This window comes from Cydia fagiglandana, chromosome 6 (assembly GCF_963556715.1).
Source record: "Cydia fagiglandana chromosome 6, ilCydFagi1.1, whole genome shotgun sequence".
Taxonomy (NCBI): Eukaryota; Metazoa; Arthropoda; class Insecta; order Lepidoptera; family Tortricidae; genus Cydia; species Cydia fagiglandana.
In genome coordinates, this window is record NC_085937.1 from 649759 (window position 1) to 673743 (window position 23985).

Below are 23985 nucleotides of genomic sequence, written 5' to 3' on the forward strand. Positions count from 1 at the left end.
CAGGCGATTTGTTGCAACTGACCCTAAGTACCTAGACCGATTTGCAGCGAAGCTATCCGTTAAGGTGCATTATATTTTGAAACGTACTCCATTTCGTTAAGATGCATTCTTGCGTAGCCGATGGTAGAATTGTGTTGGTATAGGTGCAGGTATAAGTATCTAATAACTGCTCGCAGTGACAACCGAAATTGACTCTTATTTCACACTGTTTAAGTGCATTATGAAATACCTGATGGTACTGTTGGGTCGGCATAGGCGCGGGTGCATGCTCGTCGGCGGCGCTGAGATATCTTATAGTGTCCAACAGCTGCTCGTATTGTTCGCGACGCGCCGAGACGTGGAGACCGCCCACCACATGACCAGTCACTTCGCACTGCAACAAATCAACAAATTATATTTTATGACCAATATTTTTCAGGGATCTTTATTTGTTAATGCATTGGAAAAACATATTTTATAACAAAACGAGTTTTTAACCTAATTTGGTGTGCCACTGCTGCCAGATGACGAAATTTCAAAAGTAACTTACAACCGGTACAAAAATTTCTTTAACAACCTTCTAAGGAAGCTAAAGCACGAATACGAACAAAGCCTTCTCTTGACCCATAACAAAAACCCCAAGAAGCTGTGGAGCACGATAAGAAACATATGCAACATCCCAAAAAAACCGACTCAACACGCTGACTTAATTGATCCTAGTGACCCCAAGCAGTCCTTGAATAGGTGCAATAACTTTTTTTCGTCGGCGTTTAAAAAGCTTGCAGATACATCTTTTGCTCAAACTGGGGATTGTGAGAAGTCTTTGGCCGCCAAGGTAAACATAACAGAAAGTCCCGCCGAATCCTTCTTCATGCACCCTACAAATGTCAATGAAATCAGGAATATTATCTCGCAGCTTAAAAATAATAGAGCGCCGGGCCTGGATGGTATCAGCGGCGATCTGATCAAATCTGTTGGCCACTTATTATTGCAACCATTAGTACATATGTATTTATAACCTAAGTTTAAGTACGGGTCACTTTCCAGAACAGTGGAAAATAGCATCTATCACCCCCATATATAAGGACGGACCTAAGAATGAACCTTGCAACTATAGACCTATATCCCTACTCAGTGTACTCTCGAAGATTCTGGAAAAACTGGTCAATAACAGACTCATCAGGTTCCTAGAAAGGAGTGGAGCACTGTCTGAGAGACAATTTGGCTTTAGGGCACATAGGTCCACTGAGGATGCCATCTCGCTCTTGGCCAATCTAATTTCTGCCAACTTGGACAATAACATAAATTGCATCGGCGTCTTCTTGGACCTGGCCAAGGCCTTTGACACTGTGTCTAGACCAATACTCCTTAAAAAGCTTGAAAAATTGGGGATACGGGGCGTGTCACTGGACTGGTTCGAAAGTTATCTATTGAACAGGAGACAACTGGTTAGAGTGGATTGCCACAAGAGCGAGCTGGATAAAGTGGAATTTGGGGTCCCGCAGGGGAGCGTGCTTGGTCCTACATTATTCTTAATCTACATCAATGACATTCACAACATTTCCCTTTCCCACGCTGAAATAATCTGCTATGCTGATGACACAGTGATCCTGTTTAAAGGTGATACTTGGGAGAGTGTCTTTGCTGCAGCAGAAAAGGGTATGAGTAACGTCGCCTGCTGGCTACGAAATAACCTTCTAACCCTAAATAGCAAAAAGACTAAATTCCTGTGTTTTCATAAATCTGCCGCTTCCAGTCCCTCGAAATCTAAACAATTAATCAAAATTCATAACTGTATAATAATTTCAATAGCTTACTATCATGTTCTTGTGAAGTAATATGTCGTACCGACTCTATCAAATATCGCGGCTTACTCATAGACGAAAACTTAAATTTCAAAGCCCATATAAAATGTCTCTCTAACAGAATTAGAAAAACGATGTACATATTTAAGAAACTTAGACACTCCGCAGACTTGATACTCTTAAAAAATATATATATATCCCTATGTCAGTCTCTACTCACATACGCCATCTCAGTATGGGGCAGTGCCGCCAAGACGTCAATCTTAATGGCTGAAAGAGCTCAACGTTCGGTCTTAAAGGTAATGCTCAAAAAGCCCTTCCGATATTCGACAAGCAGTCTCTACCAAGAAGCTAAAGTACTCACAGTCCGCCAGCTCTACATACATAAAGTCTGTCTTTCGATACATAGAAACGCTGTTAAGTCTGAAAATTATGCGGAATTACTTTCTAAACGCGTATTTAAATTACCTATCCCGAGGGTAAATACCGCTTTTGGGAGACGATTTGGCGACGTCCTTAGCTCTTTAATCTATAATACGGCCGTAAAGTTCCAGAGCGAATTAATTAATTGCACTGTGCATGTAGCTAAAAGGTTACTTTTTAATTGGTTATTATCACTTGATTATAATGAGACTGAGACATTACTTCTAAAAATTGTTTAAAACAATTCTGGAATAAATATAAAACTAACTAAACTAGACTAAAATTTGATAACTCTAAAAATTGTTTAACTCAAGACTTTAATAGATATAGGTAAACAAAAATTAATAGTAATGTTATAACAGATTACATAGTTTTAAAAATGTTATAATTAAAATTATTTTACTTATCTTAAGTTGACTTGCATGACATACAATGTACATCTGGTCTCCCGCGATACAGGCCTAGCCTAGTGCGGGGACTCCTGGAATCTCTGAATGTCAAGTTGGTTATGCACAACTCTTATCAGTAACTCGTGTTGTTATGTTACCACTGTATTCTTTCTGTGCAATAAAAATATTTTAGTAGTAGTAGTAGTAGTAAGTAAGTAGTAAGTAGTTTACTTTTTACTTTACTTTTACTGCTGGGCAAAGGCCTCCCCTCGTTTTCGCCATCCTGTCATCGGCATGTGTTATGATCTTATGATATACAACTCCCCGAAACAAAGCGATATTTGGATAAAGTCAGCACACTTGATGGTCTCAATCTACAGACATGATGAAGAAGACCCGTAACCAAAAACCGATGTACTGTGATTACATTTTTCGTGAATGCTTGCAATACGTACAAAAACCATAACTCTAATGTAAATTCAAATGGACTTTAGTGAACTTATTAAACATGTACCTGTGGCTCAGCGTTCGGCTCGAGGTGCCCATAATGCACGGCTAGCTGTAGCGCCGTGTTGTGTAAGACAGGCTTGCCGCCGCTGGCGTCGTAGATGGACGGCATGCTTTCGGCGCTCAGCGTCGTCTGCTTCAGTTTGGAGCTCACGTCCACCTGGGAATAATGTAATATATTAATTATGAAAAGAACAAACATCAAGCATATTTTCATACACACATTACACACATACACACCGGGGACACTAGTACATACTCAGGAACGCGAGCGAGATGTCGGTGACGCGCACGCGGTAGCCGGCTCGGTGCCCGCGCGGCCGGTTGGCGAGGCTCATGCGGCCGCGGTGGGCCACCAGCACTAGCGGGGACATTACACACATACACACCGGGGACACTAGTAGTCACGGACGCGAGCGAGATGTCGGCGACGCGCACGCGGTAGGCGGCTCGGTGCCCGCGCGGCCGGTTGGCGAGGCTCATGCGGCCGCGGTGGGCCACCAGTACTAGCGGGGACATTACACACATACACACCGGGGACACTAGTACTCACGGACGCGAGCGAGATGTCGGTGACGCGCACGCGGTAGGCGGCTCGGTGCCCGCGCGGCCGGTTGACGAGGCTCATGCGGCCGAGGTGGGCCACCAGCACTAGCGGGGACATTACACACATACACACCGGGGACACTAGTAGTCACGGACGCGAGCGAGATGTCGGCGACGCGCACGCGGTAGGCGGCTCGGTGCCCGCGCGGCCGGTTGACGAGGCTCATGCGGCCGAGGTGGGCCACCAGCACTAGCGGGGACATTACACACATACACACCGGGGACACTAGTACTCACGGACGCGAGCGAGATGTCGGTGACGCGCACGCGGTAGGCGGCTCGGTGCCCGCGCGGCCGGTTGGCGAGGCTCATGCGGCCGAGGTGGGCCACCAGCACTAGCGGGGACATTACACACATACACACCGGGGACACTAGTAGTCACGGACGCGAGCGAGATGTCGGCGACGCGCACGCGGTAGGCGGCTCGGTGCCCGCGCGGCCGGTTGACGAGGCTCATGCGGCCGAGGTGGGCCACCAGCACTAGCGGGGACATTACACACATACACACCGGGGACACTAGTACTCACGGACGCGAGCGAGATGTCGGTGACGCGCACGCGGTAGGCGGCTCGGTGCCCGCGCGGCCGGTTGGCGAGGCTCATGCGGCCGAGGTGGGCCACAAATACTTGCGGCGATAACGCTGAACGGGGTACCACCACCACTGGCGATTCCAGTTCGATGTTTACTCTACAAAAAAAAAATCATTTAAACATTAATTTCGTTCGCACACCTTAGAAATCTCGTATCAAATTAGTTATACTTGGTTAATGGTCTTACGTGAGATTGATTTCCTCGGCAGGCTCGTCAATAGAGTACCCTACACTCGTGGTGCGACGCCGCGGCGATACACCCTCCATTGACGTTGAAATCTTCGGGTTTGCATAAAGCGTGTCACCCCTGAAACAAACGCCTTTTATAATATTTGCACTTGACTCCGCTACTGAATTACTCAGGGTTTCTATCTCACAATAATGTGTGTAAATAAAGTATTTACACATACAAACATACATTATTAGAATCCGTTACTAAAATTACCAACGAATCAAACTGTATAATGCAATGGTGTTTGGAGTAACAAAAAGTATTATCTTGTAACAGTGGTGTATAAACTGCAACATTCTTAACTGTCCATGAGTGGACTTTATGCCTTTTGTAATAAGGTTTACGAACTGTCAGTTAACAGTATGGGCGATGGTACCACTCAATTTCCGGGTGCGCTTGGCTCGCTATTGCAGGGAGATACAGCTGGTTCATTCCTCTTTAAGACAGGAATAATTCTGTATTTACGCAATCTATTATGTGGTATTTTTGGTTGTATTAAGTAAATGTTAGTATTTAGTGAGGATGTTAAGTGCAACAACCTTTTTTTGTTTGATTAAAGCATGAAAATTGGCACAGCAGTTCCTTATATCAAAATAAGCCGATTTAGATCGGTAGCCCGAAGGACCCCCCCCCTCTGGGGCCAGGGAGGGGGGGTCGAAGAACCGCTCCGCCCGGCTTCATTCTAAAAAATCTAACAGGCCCCGTTTAGCTAATAGGTCATATTTGGTATCAATTTCGGATAAATCAATAACGTAGAATTCATTTCTGTTATTAAAAAACTGCAATTTGTCGAACAAAATTAAAAAAAATTAAAAATAATCTAATTTTTCAAGTGTAATTTTTATGTTTTATTTGGTGTCAAAATTAAACTGCCTGGTTTTTCTACATACAAAAAATATGACAATAAAGCCTATTTAATACAGATTTTAAAAACATAACTTGTATTTACCTTTATTAAAAGAAAATTGCATAAAAAAACTTATACCGTCTCGCGCCGGTGAATATCTTTTTACCGACATCGGCATCGTTATAGACAACATCCGAAGTACACACTCTGGAGACCGATTAAATGTATTGTTTATTGTTGTAGATCCTATTATAAAGATAGAAAAGCGTACATATATTATTATTTATGTGTCGTTCAGTGAAAAAAGGGACCTAGGAAAAAATTATCACAGAGCCTCGCGTTTGTATAGAAGCATACTCGTATTTAATTAGTGCCAACCACTCCAAGGACTCCATGGTCGCCGTTCTCAATGAATAAGAAGTAAACTGTAAGTATATATGTCAATTTCAATCATATTCTGGCCACAGTAGGGTTGTCAGAACAGTTTGGAAACAGTCATTTGCTTTTTGCTTCCATTCCCAAGAAGACAGACTGAGCGTTGAGGGGGCTTTTGACACAGCAACCTTCGAGGCCGTGGAGGAAAGTCTGAAGAGTGAGGGCATCTGACCGGCAATAGCGCAATGGATAGGGAAAATGCTAAAAGGTAGATCCATTACGGCGGAGCTGGGAGGAGTAACAAAGACGATTAGTCCAAGAAGAGGGTTCCCACAAGGGGGATGCCTGTCCCCCCTGATGTGGTGCCCACTTCTAAACTCAATGGTAAAAGAGCTCAACAGAGGAGGCATGTACATGCAGGCTTACTCTGATGATGGAGTGCTGTTAGAGAGAGGAATGGTTGTCACTGCGATAAGAGATATAATGATAAGAAGTCTCAGACAGGTACTGAGATGGTGTAGAGAGAGAGGGTTGGATCTCAATCCATCGAAAAAAAAGCTGGTGCTATTCACTAATAGAAGAATAAAGGAGATGAAACCCATAAAGATACAAGGTATAGAACTAGACATGGTGGAGGAGTTGAAATATCTGGGCGTTACTTTAGACAGTAAACTCAGGTACAAAACTTACATCAAGGAGCAGACGGCTAAAGCTATAAGAACACTGTTCCAATGCAAAAGGGCAATAGGAAAGAACTGGGGACTGAAGCCAGGAATGATCCACTGGATCTACAAGGCGATAATACTACCCAGGGTGCTATATGGAGCCGTGACATGGTGGTATAGAGCACATATTAAAGAAAACCAAAGAGACCACCTAACCAAAGTCCAGAGATTAGCGTGCCTCATGATGACGGGGGCTATGAGAATGACCCCGACACACGCAATGGAGGTAATGCTAGGCTTGAAGCCACTCTGGATTGAGGTAGAGAAAAGAGCCACCGAACAGTGGTACAGAATGAAAGCATGCAACGAATGGAGAGGAAGCTGCGTAGACAAGAGACACGCGCTGATACAAAGAGAGGCACTATCAAAACTTGAAATGTTGATGGCCAATAATGACCTTATAAAGAGGCAGGAGATATTTGACAAGAAATATAGAATACACATAGGAGACAGAGATAACTGGAAGGTGGAAGTCGGACACCCGACGACCATCTGCTTCACGGATGGCTCAAGAAGAAGCTCGATGAAACTAGCAGGAGCGGGCATAGTGATCCTCAAACTGGGAGAGAATCAGTACCACTGGGTAGATATGCTAGCGTGTTCCAAGCCGAGGTATGTGCTATAACGCGCTGCGCAAGCATAATCAAGAAGAGCGTAAAACAAGAGGGCGCTGTCGTAATATACACAGACAGCCAGGCAGCACTAAAGGCACTAAAGAAAATATCAGTTACCTCCTCTCTCGTGAGAGAATGTCGAGAGGAGCTCAACTTGATAGGCAAGCAAAGAAGTGTCACGGTGGCATGGGTTCCAGGACACCAGGGAGTAACGGGAAACGAGAAAGCTGACGAGCTGGCGAGGATAAGGGCGGAGACGGAATACATAGGTCCGGAACCGGCTCCGCCTATGTCAGCGGATGTCACGAAGGGAGTCATAGAGAAGGTAAAAGAGATGGAAGCACAGAGAGAATGGGAAGAAGAGACTGGATGCAGACAGTCGAAGATGATGATCAAAGGTATAGACCACAGGAGAACCAGGTATCTTCTGAAACTAGGTAAGAGCAGTCTGAGACTATTGACAGGTATCATTACAGGTCACAATACTCTCAACAGACACCTCAAGATAATGGAAATTAGTAGAGACGCCTCCTATCCACATTGTGGTAAGGAGGAGACTAGCTTACACTTACTAGCAGAATGTACTATGTACGCGGCACCGCGATATAATACATTCGGTCGAGACACACTAAAAGAAAACGAACTAAAGGACGTCGAACTCAAAGATGTCCTTTTATTCTGCAGGAAAACAAGAAGATTTGAGGAGAATAGTGTGGGAATGCCGCCGGGACAGTAACCTGAAGCTCCAACTCCAGGGAACTGGGCTGAATGAACGCGACAAGCGATCGACAGCCCGCCTGCTTCTGACCGGGCGTCCCTACACTACATGTACATCTACATGTATAAGTTAGTCTATGAATTTACTAGAGTCGGTAGTGCTGCACTCTGGCGGCAGAACATTGCAGTAATATCCCATATTGAGAACAGCGACCATGGAGTCCATGGAGTGGTTGGCACTAACTAAATACGAGTATGCTTCTATACAAACGCGAGGCTCTGTGATAATTTGTTCCAAGGTCCCTTTTTTCACTGAACGACACATAAAAAATATTTGTACGCTTTTCTATCTTTATAATAGGATCTACAACAATAAACAATACTTTTAATCGGTCTCCAGAGTGTGTACTTCGGATGTTGTCTATATCGATGCCGATGTCAGTAAAAAGATATTCACCGGCGCGAGACGATAAAAGTTTTTTTTATGCGATTTTATTCTAAATAAAGGTATGTAAAAGTTATGTTTTTAAAATCTGCATTAAATAGGCTTTATCATCATATTTTTTTAATGTAGAAAAACCAGGCAGTTTAATTTTGACAATAAATAAGAAACAAAAATTACACTTGAAAAATTAGATACTATGAGTTTTTTTTTAATTTTTTCTACAAATTGCTTGATTTTTATACCAGAAATGAATTCTACGTTATTGATTTATCCGAAATTGATACCAAATATGACCTATTAGCTAAACGGGGCCTGTTAGAATTTTAAGAATGAAGCCGGGCGGAGCGGTACTTTGACCCCCCCCTCTCGGGCCCCAGAGGGGAGGCTCCTTCGGGCTACCGATCGAAATCGGCTTGTTTTGATATAAGGAACAACTGTGCCAAGTTTCATGCTTTAATCAAGAAAAAAAAGGTTCGACCTTTTTTTGTCACTTAGAACCCTAGCTAATTACCTGGCCACGAGTCCCACGGCCATGTCGTGGGCGGCGGCGCGGATCGAGCGAGCCAGGTTAGCGAGGTACTGCTTGAACTCCGTGAGGCAGGAGCGGAGCTCTCGGAGTAAGGCACTGGAGTGCGTCACCCACACGCTGGCGACATGGAGGGCTACTGAGGCTTCCACACCTGTTGTAAAAAGATACATTTACAGTACATATTTTCCCGTACTAGTGCGTAATTATTTCTCACTTGATGGTCTAATCGGAAGATCAGCGCTGGAAGTCGCCAGCAACATGCTGAGATGGGACCATTTCGTGACACTTTATTTTTCACTATGTTTTTTCTATGTATGTCTGTTGTCTGTGTGTTTACGAATAAAAAACTATTCTATTCTATTCTAAAATAGCACTTTTCGTGCGTATGTCAAAAGTTTAAAGGGCTATATGTACTGTAAAGCGTTGTACGATACACGTGCGAATAGGTAATTCGCAACTCTTGTCGATTTAAAACACTCCCTTCGGTCGTGTTTTAATTTATTACCACTCGTTTCGAATTTCCTCTTTTCCGCACTTGTATCGTTAATAACTATTTTGTAAACTTTATTTGGAACTGTTTGTTTGTAAAAATATTAAAGATAGCGAGAAGTTTATGCTTAAACTTATCGGAACCGCAACGGCAGAAGCCGGGACGTAATACTTGAAGTAATTTACAACGTGGACTATGACACGTGATATGTAGCCTCACCGTCTGCCGTGACCCGTCGCGTAATAGTAAATAGCAGCGCGCGCTGGTCGGGCATGGCTGCGGGCGCGGGCGCGCGGCCGGCGCTCAGCACGCGCGTGTGCAGCCCCGCGCCCTCGCACAGCGACACCACCTGCACGCCGCCGAGCGACCCGTCTACTTCCACGCGGGACGCATCTGCAAAAGAAAGGTCACTAGAGTTACACCAAGATAAGTCTACACCGATTTTGATAGCACACGCAGGGCGAGTGTTATTTTAAACGTCAAACTTATATGAAATTATGACGTATAAATAACACTTGCCCTGCGTGTGCTGTCAAAATCGTTGCAGACTTGTCTTGGTCTAGCTCTACATTGCATGAGCTTTGAGGAATCGTAGGGAAAGACAAAAACATCCGCGAGCTAGGTTTACGGCTCGATACGACCCGTCCCGTTTCCTCAGTTGAATTAATTACTACGAATTGCTGAAATTATATTATAGCACAATTTTTTCGTGAATAATTTCCAGTCCCATCGTTATGGCAGTAGCTTCTCGTAACACAAAGGGTTGCCTACCTATAATGTTATACCTGAAAACGTCAAGTAATATATATCCTTATATTGATAAAGCCAAGTAACACTTATGCCCTTTTACACGTAAGCTGCGCGAGGATTGTACCCTTATTCACTAGGGCCAGAGAAGCGTTAGCGATGGTATAATGTATATGCATACGGCATACAGGTCATGCCTGATTGACGGTGGCAATCTCGTTGTGTCCCGGGCCCTATTTCACCAACGTGACAGGTCCGACAATTATCGACATCACTGTTACTGACGTCAGAGACCTCAATAGGCTACGGTAACCGCTTACCATCAGACAGGCGATGTGGTTGTTTGCCACCAACATGTTAATTAAAAAAAACTCCACTATATCGCCAGTTAATAAGTACTTATTTTGCGAAGCTAATGACAATTGTCACAAGAAATACGAAAATTGTCACGAAATTCCGACACAGAACTCATTTGCTGTCAAGAATTACCGAAAGTTCTTTGTAATCTTGTGACAATTGTCATCATTATCATCATAAACATCGCAAGAGAAATACCTGTTTTTGCCAATATAATAAAGTTTTTTTTTAAATAATACAATGATGGTGACAAACAGGTATACGGCCCGCCCGATGGTAAGCAATAACCGTAGCCCATGGATGCCTGTGACGTCAGCAACAATGAGAGTTGTCGAATTGTCGCACCTGTCACGTTGGTGAAATAGGGGCCTGCTCGCAGCAATAACAAACTGACACACACACACATAATGTGTCAGTGCTTGCAGTAAGCGTGTACTCACCGACGGTGGCCTGTATGCGCGCCTCGCTGACGGTGGCCGTGGCGATCTTCTTGGCGACCACGGCGCCATCATGTACCGCCGCCCGCAGCAGCAGCACGCCCAGGCGGTGGAAGTCGAACGTGATTTCTGTTCGCACCTCCTACAAATACACGGGTGGGTGAGCTCTTTCTCAGGATTTTTGGTCAGTGACAAACGGAACTTTTCAAAATTAAGCAAGCACAATTGAGTCGCTTAACTTCAAACTCGGGTAAATCCATCTGTCAGATTATGCGATTTTGGCATTAAGAAAACGTAATAGGGTAGATATTTGCTGAGAGGGGCAAATGGATTTACCCGAGTTTGAAGTTAAGCGACACAATTAAAGGCCACCCATACTATCCCACTAACTCGGAGTTAAGCAGTTAAACCGTTAACCCAGTGTCAAATTGTACTGGTAACCAAGGTAACTTCAGGTTTAACCGGTTAACCCCGGGTTAGTGGAATGGTGCAAGTGGCGCTAAGCAATATAAATGGAATTAAACTCCCTATAGGGTTCTTCAACAAAGTGTTCCTACAGTTTTTGGGCCAGCAACGTGTAGGTCTACCTCTTAAATTTGCAAGCGTCTACAGGTTTTATGGATCAATCAATCAATTAATCAATCAATCAAGCATTTTATTCGTGGTAAACTTAAAGCTAAGATTACATACAAAAGTATAACTAAAAACTACAGATGGATATGAATGGATATGAATGTTACCTTGACTTCATCTTCAGTGGAGGGCGTAGGCTTGGGGGGCTCCGCGGGCTCAGGTTTCTTCGCCCCACTGCTGCCAAACACCCGCTGCGTAAAGCCGATCAACTCCACTATAGTTTCCTGGTTCGCTGCAAGAATAACAATAACTTTAGTTGTAAAACTAAGTTGTTTATTTTAATACTTTTAGAATCCGACCACGCTACGTCGCCCGCCAAGTTTTACATTAAAAGTATCACATACATTGTCACTACTAAGAGTGCCAAGTCGGTGCAAACTTAGCGTGGTCGGAATTAATCTAGTGTCGTTACAAGTCTTCAATAAATCTGACTTTGCCAGGCTGTAAAAAATTCGGTAGCTGAAGCCCCAGTGTTAAGCCATATTAATATTGCAAGATTTGGAAGCCCAGACAAAATTCGCAACTATTGAAGGGAGTCTATACTTACCAATGATATCCAAATTGTTGAACAATATATTCGCTATCCTCAAGTCCTCGGAGCCATTCTCCCCCTTCACCAGCGTCAGCTCCACCGCTATCAGCGCCTCGGAGTCCACCGCGCCGCCCCAGTTCCCGCTCCAGTTACTTGTTCCAGTATTGTTCCAAGGCTGCGAGTTGCTGGAGTTCCAGTTGCTGGTGGAACCCCACGCGGTGTTGTAGCTAGTGTTCCAGCTGGTGTTGGGCCAGGTCGGGCCAGGGCTGGTGCGGTCTGCTTCCGCGGGATCTACGGTACAGAAACCATAGATTTAGGTTCGGGAAGTCGGGGTGGATACCAAATAGCCTAAATTGTGAATGAATAGGGAGTTTTTGAGATGAGGTAATGCACATTACAGGGAGTCATACAGGGAGCCGCGAAAGGGAAGGATCTGAATTTTTACAGACCGCAAGAAACTTGAAGGTTATCCAAAACAATGCTAATATTTTCAAAATAGTTAAATCTTAGTGATTAATTTTAAAACGAGTCACATTTCCCGCAAGTCTAATTATATTAGAGTCTTACATAGATATTCTACTAATACTTGTGATGGATAAATCGTATTTTGCCTAGGATAGGGGTAAAAATCAGATGGATGCTTACTCCTGCCGGTAAGTGAATAAAGCGCGGCCTGCAGCGCATGCGGCGGCGGCGCTCGTGCGTCAGGCGACGATGGTGACGTGGGCGACGTGGGCTCCGAGCCGCGGATGCTGCCCGATGCCGTGTCCATCCTGTATATACAATGGAAATATTTCAAAAAGCTTCCAATCCCACAGGTTCTGAAATCCCAATACCCCTTATCGTGAGGTTTCATTTTTTCATTAGATGCCGTCTGTTTGACATCGTCATAACATTTTTTTTCCACCGACACAGAAATTTGAAAACGTAACAATTCTCTTACCCAATATACTTTTGTTCCTTCGTGACTTCTACTTATTTTTTTCTATATAATCAACAGCGGCGGTAGGCCTAAGAAACGTTGGCTGGACGTCGTGATAGCGGACATGGAAGAGTACAATCTCACACCTGAGGATGCCGAAGACCAGGCAAAGTGGAGAAGATTGAGCAAGAAAGCGGGCCCTGGCGCTAGGCCGGTAAAACGCTAGGTTAAAGAAGAGAAGAAGGATCAACAGCACGGGCTTGTGATATAAGGTTACGCAAATATTTTATAGATTGTGCGGATAGCGCCAGCATCACTTGGTCTGGACGGACACACTCAGATCTCATATACTGACCCCACGTGCTTGTGGCTGGCGACCAGCAGCTCGAAGTCTGGCCCGTAAGTCTGCAGCGCGTCCACCAGCAGCAGCGAATGTACGGATAGCGCCAGCGCCAGCTCTGAAGGTCGCGCCGTGGCTGTTGCTTTGACCCCACATACTTGGACCTCGGCGATGCTGCGGCCGCGAGATTGCACCTGAATGAAGGTAAAGAAGAATGAATGATGGATTGAAAAGAAATGGGGTATCTTTTACAATTGGCTGCCGTGACCAGGATTTTCCTATAGATATTTTTTTATTATTATTTTTTATTAATATTTTAGTAATTACGTAATCAAATTACTTGTTTTGGAACGTCAAAGTTAGTACGAGGAATTTTTAATTAGCTCTACACACCTCGAGCGACATCTGGTCGATGGCAAACTGCACCATGAAGAGCGTAGCATGTTTGTGCGAGGAGTGCGACGAAGGTTCCGTGTCGGAACTCTCGCTGCTCTCAGATACACCGTCGGGTTCATCGGCGCCTGCGCCTTCGGCTTTGTCAGTGCGGGACCTGCATATAGAACATGTTTAAGGATTACCATAAACTTAACTCGTCAATACAAGTGTCCAATAGAATACGTTAGTCTACAATAAAAAACATTGACTATTGTATACAAATATCTAAGAAAAGAAAACTGATGATTAATTTACTTTAAAAAATGTCTTGTGCTTACGCATCAGTGGCAAACAGTGGTGAGCTCGCGATGACGGACCTCACAGCAAACACCTTCTGTTCACTGAGATGCACCACCAATGCGGGCAGGGTGCCACAGAGGGTGGCCGTCGGGTATTGAGGGTCCGTTGTATGGACCACACGCCGCTCCGCCTATGAAACACATGCTCAAATCAAACACTCAAGCGAACATAAAGCCCTTATGAATTTAACTTTTAAGTAGTAAAGATAAATTTATATCGCTCTAGCACTTGTTTCCGAAAAATGTTTGCGTCTCTTGTTGTCGCGACTCGAAATTTCATTTCATAGGCACCAAGCGCAAGAACGTGGCTACCCCACCTTTTGTCCTAAATCGAAAACTTTAACATTTACCCGCCAATATACAGTTGCTGCAAGTTATATACAGTCCTACAATTCTCGGAATCTTCCTTGCGCGTAGTGGCCTAAAACGGAAACTCATTTTCTGCCCCCTACACCTTGCACGCTTAAAATAATCATCATCATCTCAGCCATAAGACGTCCACTGCTGAATATAGGCCTCCCCCTTGGACCTCCATTCGTACCGGTTGGAAGCGACCCGCATCCAGCCTTAATATAATAGTTCTTTCTAATTGTGAGTATTAGTATTAAAAGGAATACTTACTTGAAGCGATATGCTAAACCTGTCCAGCAGATGCAGCGACGACGTAGTCTTTGCGTGCGCGTATTTCCAGTTGTCCCGCGCGCGCCCCACCAAGATCTGGAGGTCGCTGAACTCTATCGTATATCTGCATAAACAGTGTTTTTATATGTAATGTTGCATTTTGATAATATATCCTGGTCAAGGCACCAATTGTGTAAACGATTCCGGGATGTAGTGTTTTATCGTTAGTGTATGTGTCGCCACTAATTCGTTGTTTTAATTGATATAATAAATGGCCATCACTGAAAGTAAGCCCCACGGATTGTCGCGGCATTATGCCGAGTGGGGATCCTACGAGGATTTTTGCGACCAATGTTTTTTTTAAACTGAAATAAATGTCATATACTAAGAAAAAGTGACCAAGCACCTCAGAGGACGCTGGTTCGATTCCAGCCTCGGGCACTGGAGGCCTTGGTCACTTTTTCTTAGTATATGACATTTATTTCAGTTTATAATTTATATAGTAGTGTTTCTACTTGATATAAACAAATTAAAATATTTTCTGAAAATAATTTAATTTGTTCAAATACTTCATAGTAATGTTTTTTTATTTGTTTTTATGTTTTCTATTTTCTTAAAGTACCTATCATGTTGGGGCGTTAAATAAATGTATGTTTTTCTTGAGTTAGACTCCTTCTTTTTAGAGTAAAGTTTTTATCATTCTGTGTTTATATGTTTGTTTTACAAGTTTAAATTAAATGTCATCCCGGGTCCCTATTCAACTTCAGATACTCGTAACGTACAGACATACGTACCTATCGTACAATCGATTGTGTAGACGCATGGCTAGTAATCCAGGCTGTGCCGGTGTCACCGCCGGAGGCTCGGGCGGCGACCCGGGCGACAGTAGGCTGCCCGGCGGCGTAGAACATGGGGTCATGAACATTTCTGAAAGAACACTTTTAATAATACTAACAATTCTTCAATAATGGAAAGATTGGGATAACTATATAGAACGATACGAAGTATGATTTTTTTCAGTTCAAACAAAAGTAACACTCTCATCTTAACGAATCGACGAATAGGATCTGGGGTGCTGAGATGTCCAATTCCACCTGCCAGGATCTTTGCATGCCCGACATGGCAATTTCCACCTTATCTCGTAGACATAAAGTCCTTACCCTCGTCATCCACGCTACCGCTATCCGGCACATGGTCAATCGCGTCTGCGTTCGCCAGCCGAAGCCGACCGAAATCCAATACAAGCACCGACGAATCTCGATCAGTCAGGGATTCAACGAATAATATCTGAGGGGCTGAGATGTCTAATTCCACCTGCCAGGATCTTCGCTCGCCCTAAGAAACAAAAGTTCAGTCAAAATATGAAAATATGATGAAAAGAGTGTAGGGGAGTTTATTGTATGTTGTAGAAAATTGTTTAGAACTCAAATGTCTTTCTCAAACGTAATATAGTCGCACCAAAAAAAGTCTGCAGCAAATTTGATAGCCCACGCAGTGTAAGTGTTATTTATACGTCATAATTTCATAGAAGTTTGACGTTTAAAATGACACTCGCACCGCGTGGGCTATCAAAATCGCTGCGGACTTTTCACGGTCCGACGTTAGATACAAATGCAGTGAAGTGAATAATCCTTTCCCATCGTATTTTATCGGAAACGTTGATAATTGTCATGCCACTTCAGTCAATTACATTACAAAAAATAAACATGGTGTACTGACCACGCCGGGGTGCAGCATGTGCTCCCACTGCGTGATGAGCTTGGCGCGCGTGTGGTCGCGCACGGCCGCGTAGGGCCGCGCGGCGCCGGCGCCGTGCCCCCACGGCTCGGCCGCCCACTGCTGCGCCCAGCGCGCCGCCGCCAGGCAGTACACCACCTCCAGCGGCGCCGACTTCACCCACAACCTGCACCGACATTGCCAACCGAGCGTTAATCAGGGGTTCACCAACTATGTGTCGCGACTGCGTCGCTTCGGAGAGTTGTCGGGAACTTATCGTCGGGTGACAAGCAAAAGTCACTAAGTACTATCATAAAATTAAAGTAACGATGCACTTTATTACACTTGTAACACGGTTTATCGTCCAACAATTTCAATGGTGTTAGTTAGTGACTTTTTCAAAAAACATATTAAGAATAGATTAATTTGTAAAGCCTTTTATAATATCAAGGATTATGTAAATGACAAAAATGCCTGGGACTGAGTTGACTTACGCACTCCTATTATTTTATATTGTTTCCGCTGACTTTTAATTTTTTTTTTTTGTGTTTGATATTGTCTTTTTATCTATTGTTAATTGTTACCAATTGTATTGTTTTTTATTATTATTATTAGTGTTTTAAACAATGATTGTAATATTTACGTATACTTTGTATGACATGTCAAAAGTGCTTATTAATTTATTATTAAGCCTACTTGAATAAATTATTTTTGAAGTTGAAGTTGAAGTTTTGCTTATCACCCGACGTTATATGCTCTCTTTGCCTGTTCTACATTTTAGTCTAGAACTACACACGGGTGGCTTTATCAAAAAGGGAGGCAAATAAAAATGGGTAAATGTAAAAAGAGTCGTACTACACGTAGTGACACTCCATCGATAATCTAACAACTGTTCAAGAAATACTTACTTGTAGTTTGAACATTCCACGAAACTCTAGTCTGGGCATCGACACCTCTATTTAATGGGTGCAACCTTAGATTTCGCTCACTTACTTGTAATCCGCGTTCAATCCGAACGGCCTCTTTTCATACAGCAGTTGGAAGAGCGGCTCCTGTTCCGTCTGTCGGCCGACGCTGCTTCTCGTACCGAGCGGTGCCGGCGCGACCAGCACGGGGAACAGAGACCCCGGTGTGATGCGTTCTCGCAGCGACACTCCGCCTAGAGATACGTGGAGCGCGTGGGAGCCGGCGCGCACGCGGGACTCTAGACCGACGGCGACGGCGCTGAATTGGAGCTCGAGCCCCACGGCCGCTTCTGAACCGGGTGATGATGGCTCTCTGTGGAATAAAGGTATGGGTACAAGATCGTTCCTACAATAGTTATTTGTACAACAAGAGATCAAAGTTTGATATTTCTTCGAGTGCTTATTTTGAGTCTCGTGCAAGCGAAAGATTCTATAATAGATTCACGAGCGTAGCGAGTGAATCTAATTTAGAATCTTGAGCATAGTAAGGGATTCAAAAGCGCACGAGATGTAAATAACTTTGATCTCGTGTAGTACACAAAATTTTTCACCCTAAGCAGTGAGAACATACCTAGAGGGACAGAGATAATAGAACCCAAGTATATCGAACTTGTATTAGACCCCGCATGTTGAAATGACATTTGACTATAAAGGTCACTTGAATGTCATTTTGTCTCACTCAGTGAGCAAAATCGCATTTTGCTCACTGAGTGAGAGACACTCGGTGAGCAAAATACGATTTTGCTCACTGAGTGAGACAAAATGACTCAGCTCGAACAAGGGTACTTTGCTTCTTAAAAACAGTGAGCAAAATGTGATTTTGCTCACTGTTTTTAAGAAGCAAAGTACCCTTGTTCGAGCTGCTGAGGTGAAAAAATATTTTTCGCTCTAAGGACATAAAGCTTTTATATGGACTGCCTATATGTAAATGGGAAGTGGATGGTTTTTGGTGTGATGAAAACAACCAAACTCCTCTTGAAATTCCTCTTAGTTGGGAAATGAAAATTGAAATTTCACATTTGAGACCATACTTAGATGATAAAGTTCCGTATGAATTAGATTAAACTTCAAAAAACCTTTGCCCTCCCTCCAAATACATAAAAAGAAATAGGAATCGCTCTCACTTGTTTTCCACCTCCGGTTCCATACACAAATTCAAGCACCCCTTATTCAGCACGAACTCGAACTTGCCAAACACGGTGTCCCTCTTCAACATGGTGTTATTCTCCAGCGAGTCCGCGATCACGTCCAATATCTCCTCCTCCAAATCTGGCGGGGCGGCCGGCGGGGCGGCCGGCGCGGCGCCGGGCTCCGGCGCGCCGTACCAGCCCCACCACTGCGGGAACCACTGCACCAGCATGGAGCGCCCGGGCGCGCCGGCCCGCGAGGGCGTGGACACCGGCGTTGCGAGGGGGACTCTTCGCATTGCGATCTGTGATACGTACCGACAACTTAATGTTTTGTTATTTTGCTATCTTCGAAAACTTAAGAGCTGGACCTACCCGCAAACGGAAACGGGGGCGAAACGAGTCGGGTAGTGCTGTAAGTTGACTACAAAAAAGTCCATTTTGATTCCCAAAAAAGCAGATGACGGGGTCGCCTTAAATAAAACCGTACGAGTGCGAGTCGGACTCGCCCCCCGAGGTTCCGTACTTTTTAGTATTTGTTGTTAGCGGAATACGTCATCTGTCATACAAAACTGTCTAGCTATTACGATTCATGAGTTACGACCTGGTGACGGACAGAAAGATGGACAGATAGACAGACGAACAGAGGAGTATTTGTGATAAGCTGTTTCTACCCTTTAGGCAAACCCCATGAAGCAAAGAAATCGAGAACTCATTCCGAAGCAAAATGTACCGCGAAGTGAAGTTCCTTTTATCTTTTACCTCTCTCAGCGGCTTCAGTAAATGCAGAGGGGTCTTCCACTCGAACTCGTCCTTCGCCGCCTTTTTATCTGGCGGTAGTGTGGCAGCGGGGTTGGATAGCAGACTGAGACAGATTTCCACGTATTGCCGCGCTGCTCGCGCTTGCGCTAAGCAGGATCCCCACGTCGGCGCTGGCTCCATCCCTTAAAGAAGATGCTTATATCATCGTTGAGATTATACAACACTTAATCTTATGATCAGTTAGCTGATTATAAACCTTATTGTTTCAAAATAAAGTCTGCAATAGTCAGTTCATTAGAAGTGTCACGGAAAAAATAACATGAATATGAGACCGTTACAATTTGGTGCCGTGACCAGGATTAAAAGTTTTACTTTATATGTGCAATTTAATTTTTTTTATTTAATGTCAATATTTCAAAACTATTTTTTGATAGACCGACACGAAGGTTCAAAAGTACCAATATTACAGTACTCACAGGTGTGGTCGGGGTAGTGGCACCGGAGCGCGTACAGCCACCAGAGTCGCGCCCCCTGCCGCACGGGGACGGCGGGGCGGAGGGAGCGGAACTCACGCAGGCGCGCTATGCGTTCCAGGCCTAGGGAGCAGCCCACCGCTTCGCTGTACTGCCTCTGCATAAAAACACAACGGGTTTACGTCCAGAAAATATGAGATGGTCGCAATACAGCACCCGTCTGAATGTTCCATTTCGGTAAAATCGCGAAAAGTGTTGCATCCCTGAAATCTCTGGAATTAGCACATTCGACGATCCTTTCGGGCGGGTGTGCGAGCGCAGCGGCTGCTCGGTCCGACCCCTTAATCCTAACTGAACCTTATGTCTGTGTGGTAAGGTGTATAGTCAGACAGGACGGTACCTGTGTCAGGTTGAGCAGCACGGTGTCGAGCGTGAGGTGCGCGGTGAGCCGGGGCCGCGTGCGCGAGCGCAGCGGCTGCTCGGTCCGCTCGCGGCGCACCCGCGCCGTCGCTGTCGCCGGCGCCAGCAGCCACTGGTGGATGCCGAGCCAGGTTTGTGACATGCGTTCCTGGATATAAAAACACATTTAAAAAAAAGACAAGGTGCAATAGTCTGTTCATTAGAAGTGTCACGTCAGTTAAATTGCAGGTTAGTATTAGTAAAGCCTTAACCCTGATATTCCTAAAAAACAGTATTCACTATTTACTCCAACTACGGATATAAAATGACAAATTTACGAATAGTCGAAAATTCTAACTACTTCAAGATTCTACGTCGACAAACCGTAAGTGCGATGTAGAATGCGGCACCGCTTGCACAGCGATATCTAGCGAACAATTGCGCCTTACCGTGAGCTCGCTCATAGAGCAGTCCGCCATCATCTCGTTGGGCGGCATGACGTCCCAGTACACCGCCAACCGCTGCAGCTCCAGCAACTTGAACGAACAGCCGTCGCCTGTAGTTGGTAGTAATGTAAAGCCGCGCTTCCAGCTCGCGTCGCAGGACTCAGCGGAGAGGGCGGCGGCGGTGAGGCCGCACGCGAAGGCGTGGGGGGAACAGGTGACGGCGTCCTCGTAGCGGATGTGGACGTCGTTGAGCTTCAACTGCGAACGAGAAAATAGATTAGATCATTATATCAATATTAAGGTAAGATGAGCGCAATAGGCACTTTAAATGATAATATATTAGCAATAAAAACTTTGATCCAATGTTGCTGCTATTCGAGTGCCTGAATGCGTCCAGTATAGCTTCCAGCTCTATCTTATCAAGGCACGTACCTGCAAGTTCTCCACGATATTGGCCAGGAACCCAGTGCCGTAGCTAAGCCACGATGAATAAGACGCCGCGTAGTACGACGCGTCTGCCGCCATGGCTTCTTGCGCCGCGCGCCATTGCGCTTCCAGCGCGTCCAGTAGCGCCACCTTGCGCTCGTGCGCATAATGCGCTTCGGTTGCGCTGTCCCACTGCACAAACAATTGCTTATGTAATTTAAACCTTATAAATAAGTGAATAAGGGTTACGTGTAAATGTAATTCGATTTATGACTAGTATTTACTAATGGACTGTGCACTTTTTAAAGAGTTAAATAGGTGATGATGCATCAAGGTTGGATATTTTAGTTTTCCGTAACTGTACTCTGAGCAATCAGCGTGGCCTGACTTGCTTATGTCCGGTTTCAAAGTGTGAAATTTTTCTCTCATAGAATCATCTATTTTTAAAGTTGAATGAAACCAGTTTTACAATCAGTATCCGAATTCGGCATAAGTAATTATGTAAATGATAACACATTAAACAAATCGTTGCTTTCAGGGACATTTATAAAGATAACATGAGTCATGTACACGTTTTACATCCCAAAACAAACAATCAGTGATGTAATCACAATCATGTAAGATTTAAATTTTACCATTATCAGACGTAATCTTATCAAGCTCGCTGAGAATGTATAGTTTCAAGCAAAATAGTGCTATTCCAAATTTTATATTAAAGGAAAATAGCGCTTATAATAGTGGAGTGGTAGTTAATAACGCAAAAATTTAATTATAAATCAATTTGATCGACAATATGGTAAATTTAGTCTAAAAATGAAAACATCAAAAATGGTGAATGTAAAGAGTTCACACTTATCTTTGTACAATACATTGTGACCAAATCTTTTATCTAGGTTTTTGTGATATATTGATAACAATTCTAGAAGTTATCAAACTGTGGCATTTTCTAGGAAATAAAGGTCAGGTTTCAAAGTCACATTCTACATGAAACTATTAACTCTTCAGCAAAATGGACAGTTCAACCAATCTGCGATATTGCGTGGGGGCAGCAAGTAGCAGTAGCGAGCGGCGACTGGTCATAAGTTAGAGTTCTCACTCATATTTGGCTTCTCAGCCGCGATATGATTCCTCGTTCCAAGATGGCAATTCGTCGCTCACCAATGCTGTTTTGGGATATCCTTCCAAAACATTCTTTAGATTAGAAACAGAAACACTCCTTATTGGTACACATTATAAATATTGCAATAAGGTTTAGGAAAAGTCAGATCCCAGCACCTCCACCATCTTTCAGGGGTTCAAAGCCAAACAGTGTCAACAAATTGAACACTACACCTATCGTGTGTGACGTGTCATTGTAAACTTTATCAGAATGAATAAGTAGTGGTCGCGCGGTTGACGTTTTGGGGGTCAACTGGTTAATGGATCATTTGTGACCCTATACCTCGTTTTTTTAGCATTAGAAAAAAGGTAAACTATCTTGATGTGTCTTTTAATTGAAAAACACATTTTAAAAATAAGTTACGGCAAATATGTAACAATTATGAATCTAATACGATCATTTATATTCTTCTGCTTTCATAAGTAATAGTTTTTGGTTTTTAAAAAGCGTTTTTCAATTAAAAGACATGTCAAGATCCCTTACCTTCTTGCAAGTTCTTTCTAATGCTAAAATAACGAACTATAATGCCCTTGCAATACAATACATACCTCATCCAAATTGACAGGTGCCGCAACAAGATACAGCTTTTCGATAGCAATCAGCCATGGTGCAGAGCGGATCTGTCGCACTGGAACCTGCAGTTGCACCTTGCCGATGAAGCCTGCTCGGACTTCCACCGGCAGTCCAAGGTGGCGGAGGGCATCCTTCTTTAGGGGGAGGTTCTCCAGTTCCACCTTCCCTGAATTTTGGAATACACAGTGAATACTTGATTGACATACATTTTATTACAGCTTTTCCTATGACATAATACAGAATACTACTTATATCTAAATCATTGTCCCCGAGGCTACTATCTATTTAAACATAATTTAAGAAATAAATACATATTTACAAACTTTTTGAATAAACGTCTTTTATTTATTTAATTATTTACTTATCTACTTGTTCAACTTGTTTTGCACATTATTCTGAGTTCTTGCTAAAACATTTCATTAGTAAACCAACCTTACAAGTTTAGCTGATTTATGCACATAATACAAATTGAATGCAGCATATAATTAATGGCTACCAATTGTCTTCAACTGCCAATGTTTGGAGGTCAACTCAATTGTTATTGATCTCTAAACAATACTGCAGCCCACATAAATCATAGGTACGATATTTCCTTCAGGATTAGTTTGGCTTGTGCAAATGTTTACTTAATTACTTAATTTATGCAGAAATGCCACAAAATATCTATTGTCCTGATTGGAACATTTGCGACTTATTTATAGTATTCTCAGTAGAAAAAATCAAAGCAGGATTTTACAGCATTAACGTAATTTAATTGCATGTTTTTACTTGTTTACTTTTATATCTGGTTGGTGTCTAAAGTTGTAAATAAACAAAGACAAACCTGAGAGCAGCGCAACACTGAGCTGGTCTGTATTGAGATTCTCCACATATTTCCCCAAGTAATTGTTCAAGACCCATGCCACCAGCCCCTCCAACATCGTGCATGATCGCTCCTACCCCCTTTGCACTGCACTCCTACTCTCAGATCACTTTCTATCCCAAAATCACTGACACAAATTCAATAACATACACTTCGAGTCCTATAAACCGTTATTAACATCGCGCTATTACACATCTAGTTTATTTGCTAATTGCGCAATTGAGCCATGCTTTCGGCGTGTAATGGTTTAAATTTATCTATGTTTTCATTATATTTTTATGAAATCCTATTGAAAAAAATTGACAGCACGGGATGAATGACTTAACTTGACAGCTGTTCAACTTGACATTTGAACTTGCGTTCAAAAATGTATTTACTTATTACAACAAATATTTATTCAAATTAAATTACATTAAAGAACATTAGAATTAAAAATTAAATAAATTAGTACCTACCTATAAATACACTATAGAAAAACACC

At 43.4% G+C, this 23985-nt stretch overlaps 1 protein-coding gene across 1 annotated transcript in view; it reads right to left on the minus strand.

Annotated features, from left to right (window-relative positions):
* LOC134665489 (intermembrane lipid transfer protein Vps13D) overlaps window positions 1-23878 on the minus strand; it is an 82026-nt gene extending 58148 nt beyond the window's left edge. Inside the window, exons 1-26 of the mRNA XM_063522463.1 lie at window positions 23466-23878; window positions 22618-22808; window positions 20917-21102; window positions 20488-20742; window positions 20040-20207; window positions 19643-19796; window positions 19167-19348; window positions 18402-18709; window positions 17306-17590; window positions 16316-16499; window positions 15757-15931; window positions 15391-15523; window positions 14597-14720; window positions 13955-14106; window positions 13635-13791; window positions 13257-13435; window positions 12625-12752; window positions 11995-12270; window positions 11555-11679; window positions 10818-10956; window positions 9483-9666; window positions 8766-8939; window positions 4487-4606; window positions 4237-4396; window positions 3111-3263; window positions 230-373 (exon numbers count right to left, since the gene is read on the minus strand). Of these exons, the coding sequence (XP_063378533.1) occupies window positions 230-373; window positions 3111-3263; window positions 4237-4396; window positions 4487-4606; window positions 8766-8939; window positions 9483-9666; window positions 10818-10956; window positions 11555-11679; window positions 11995-12270; window positions 12625-12752; window positions 13257-13435; window positions 13635-13791; window positions 13955-14106; window positions 14597-14720; window positions 15391-15523; window positions 15757-15931; window positions 16316-16499; window positions 17306-17590; window positions 18402-18709; window positions 19167-19348; window positions 19643-19796; window positions 20040-20207; window positions 20488-20742; window positions 20917-21102; window positions 22618-22808; window positions 23466-23562 (4533 nt within the window). The 5' untranslated portion in view covers window positions 23563-23878. The remainder of the gene's footprint in view (window positions 1-229; window positions 374-3110; window positions 3264-4236; window positions 4397-4486; window positions 4607-8765; window positions 8940-9482; window positions 9667-10817; window positions 10957-11554; window positions 11680-11994; window positions 12271-12624; window positions 12753-13256; window positions 13436-13634; window positions 13792-13954; window positions 14107-14596; window positions 14721-15390; window positions 15524-15756; window positions 15932-16315; window positions 16500-17305; window positions 17591-18401; window positions 18710-19166; window positions 19349-19642; window positions 19797-20039; window positions 20208-20487; window positions 20743-20916; window positions 21103-22617; window positions 22809-23465) is intronic.
* Window positions 23879-23985: the final 107 nt, after the last annotated feature.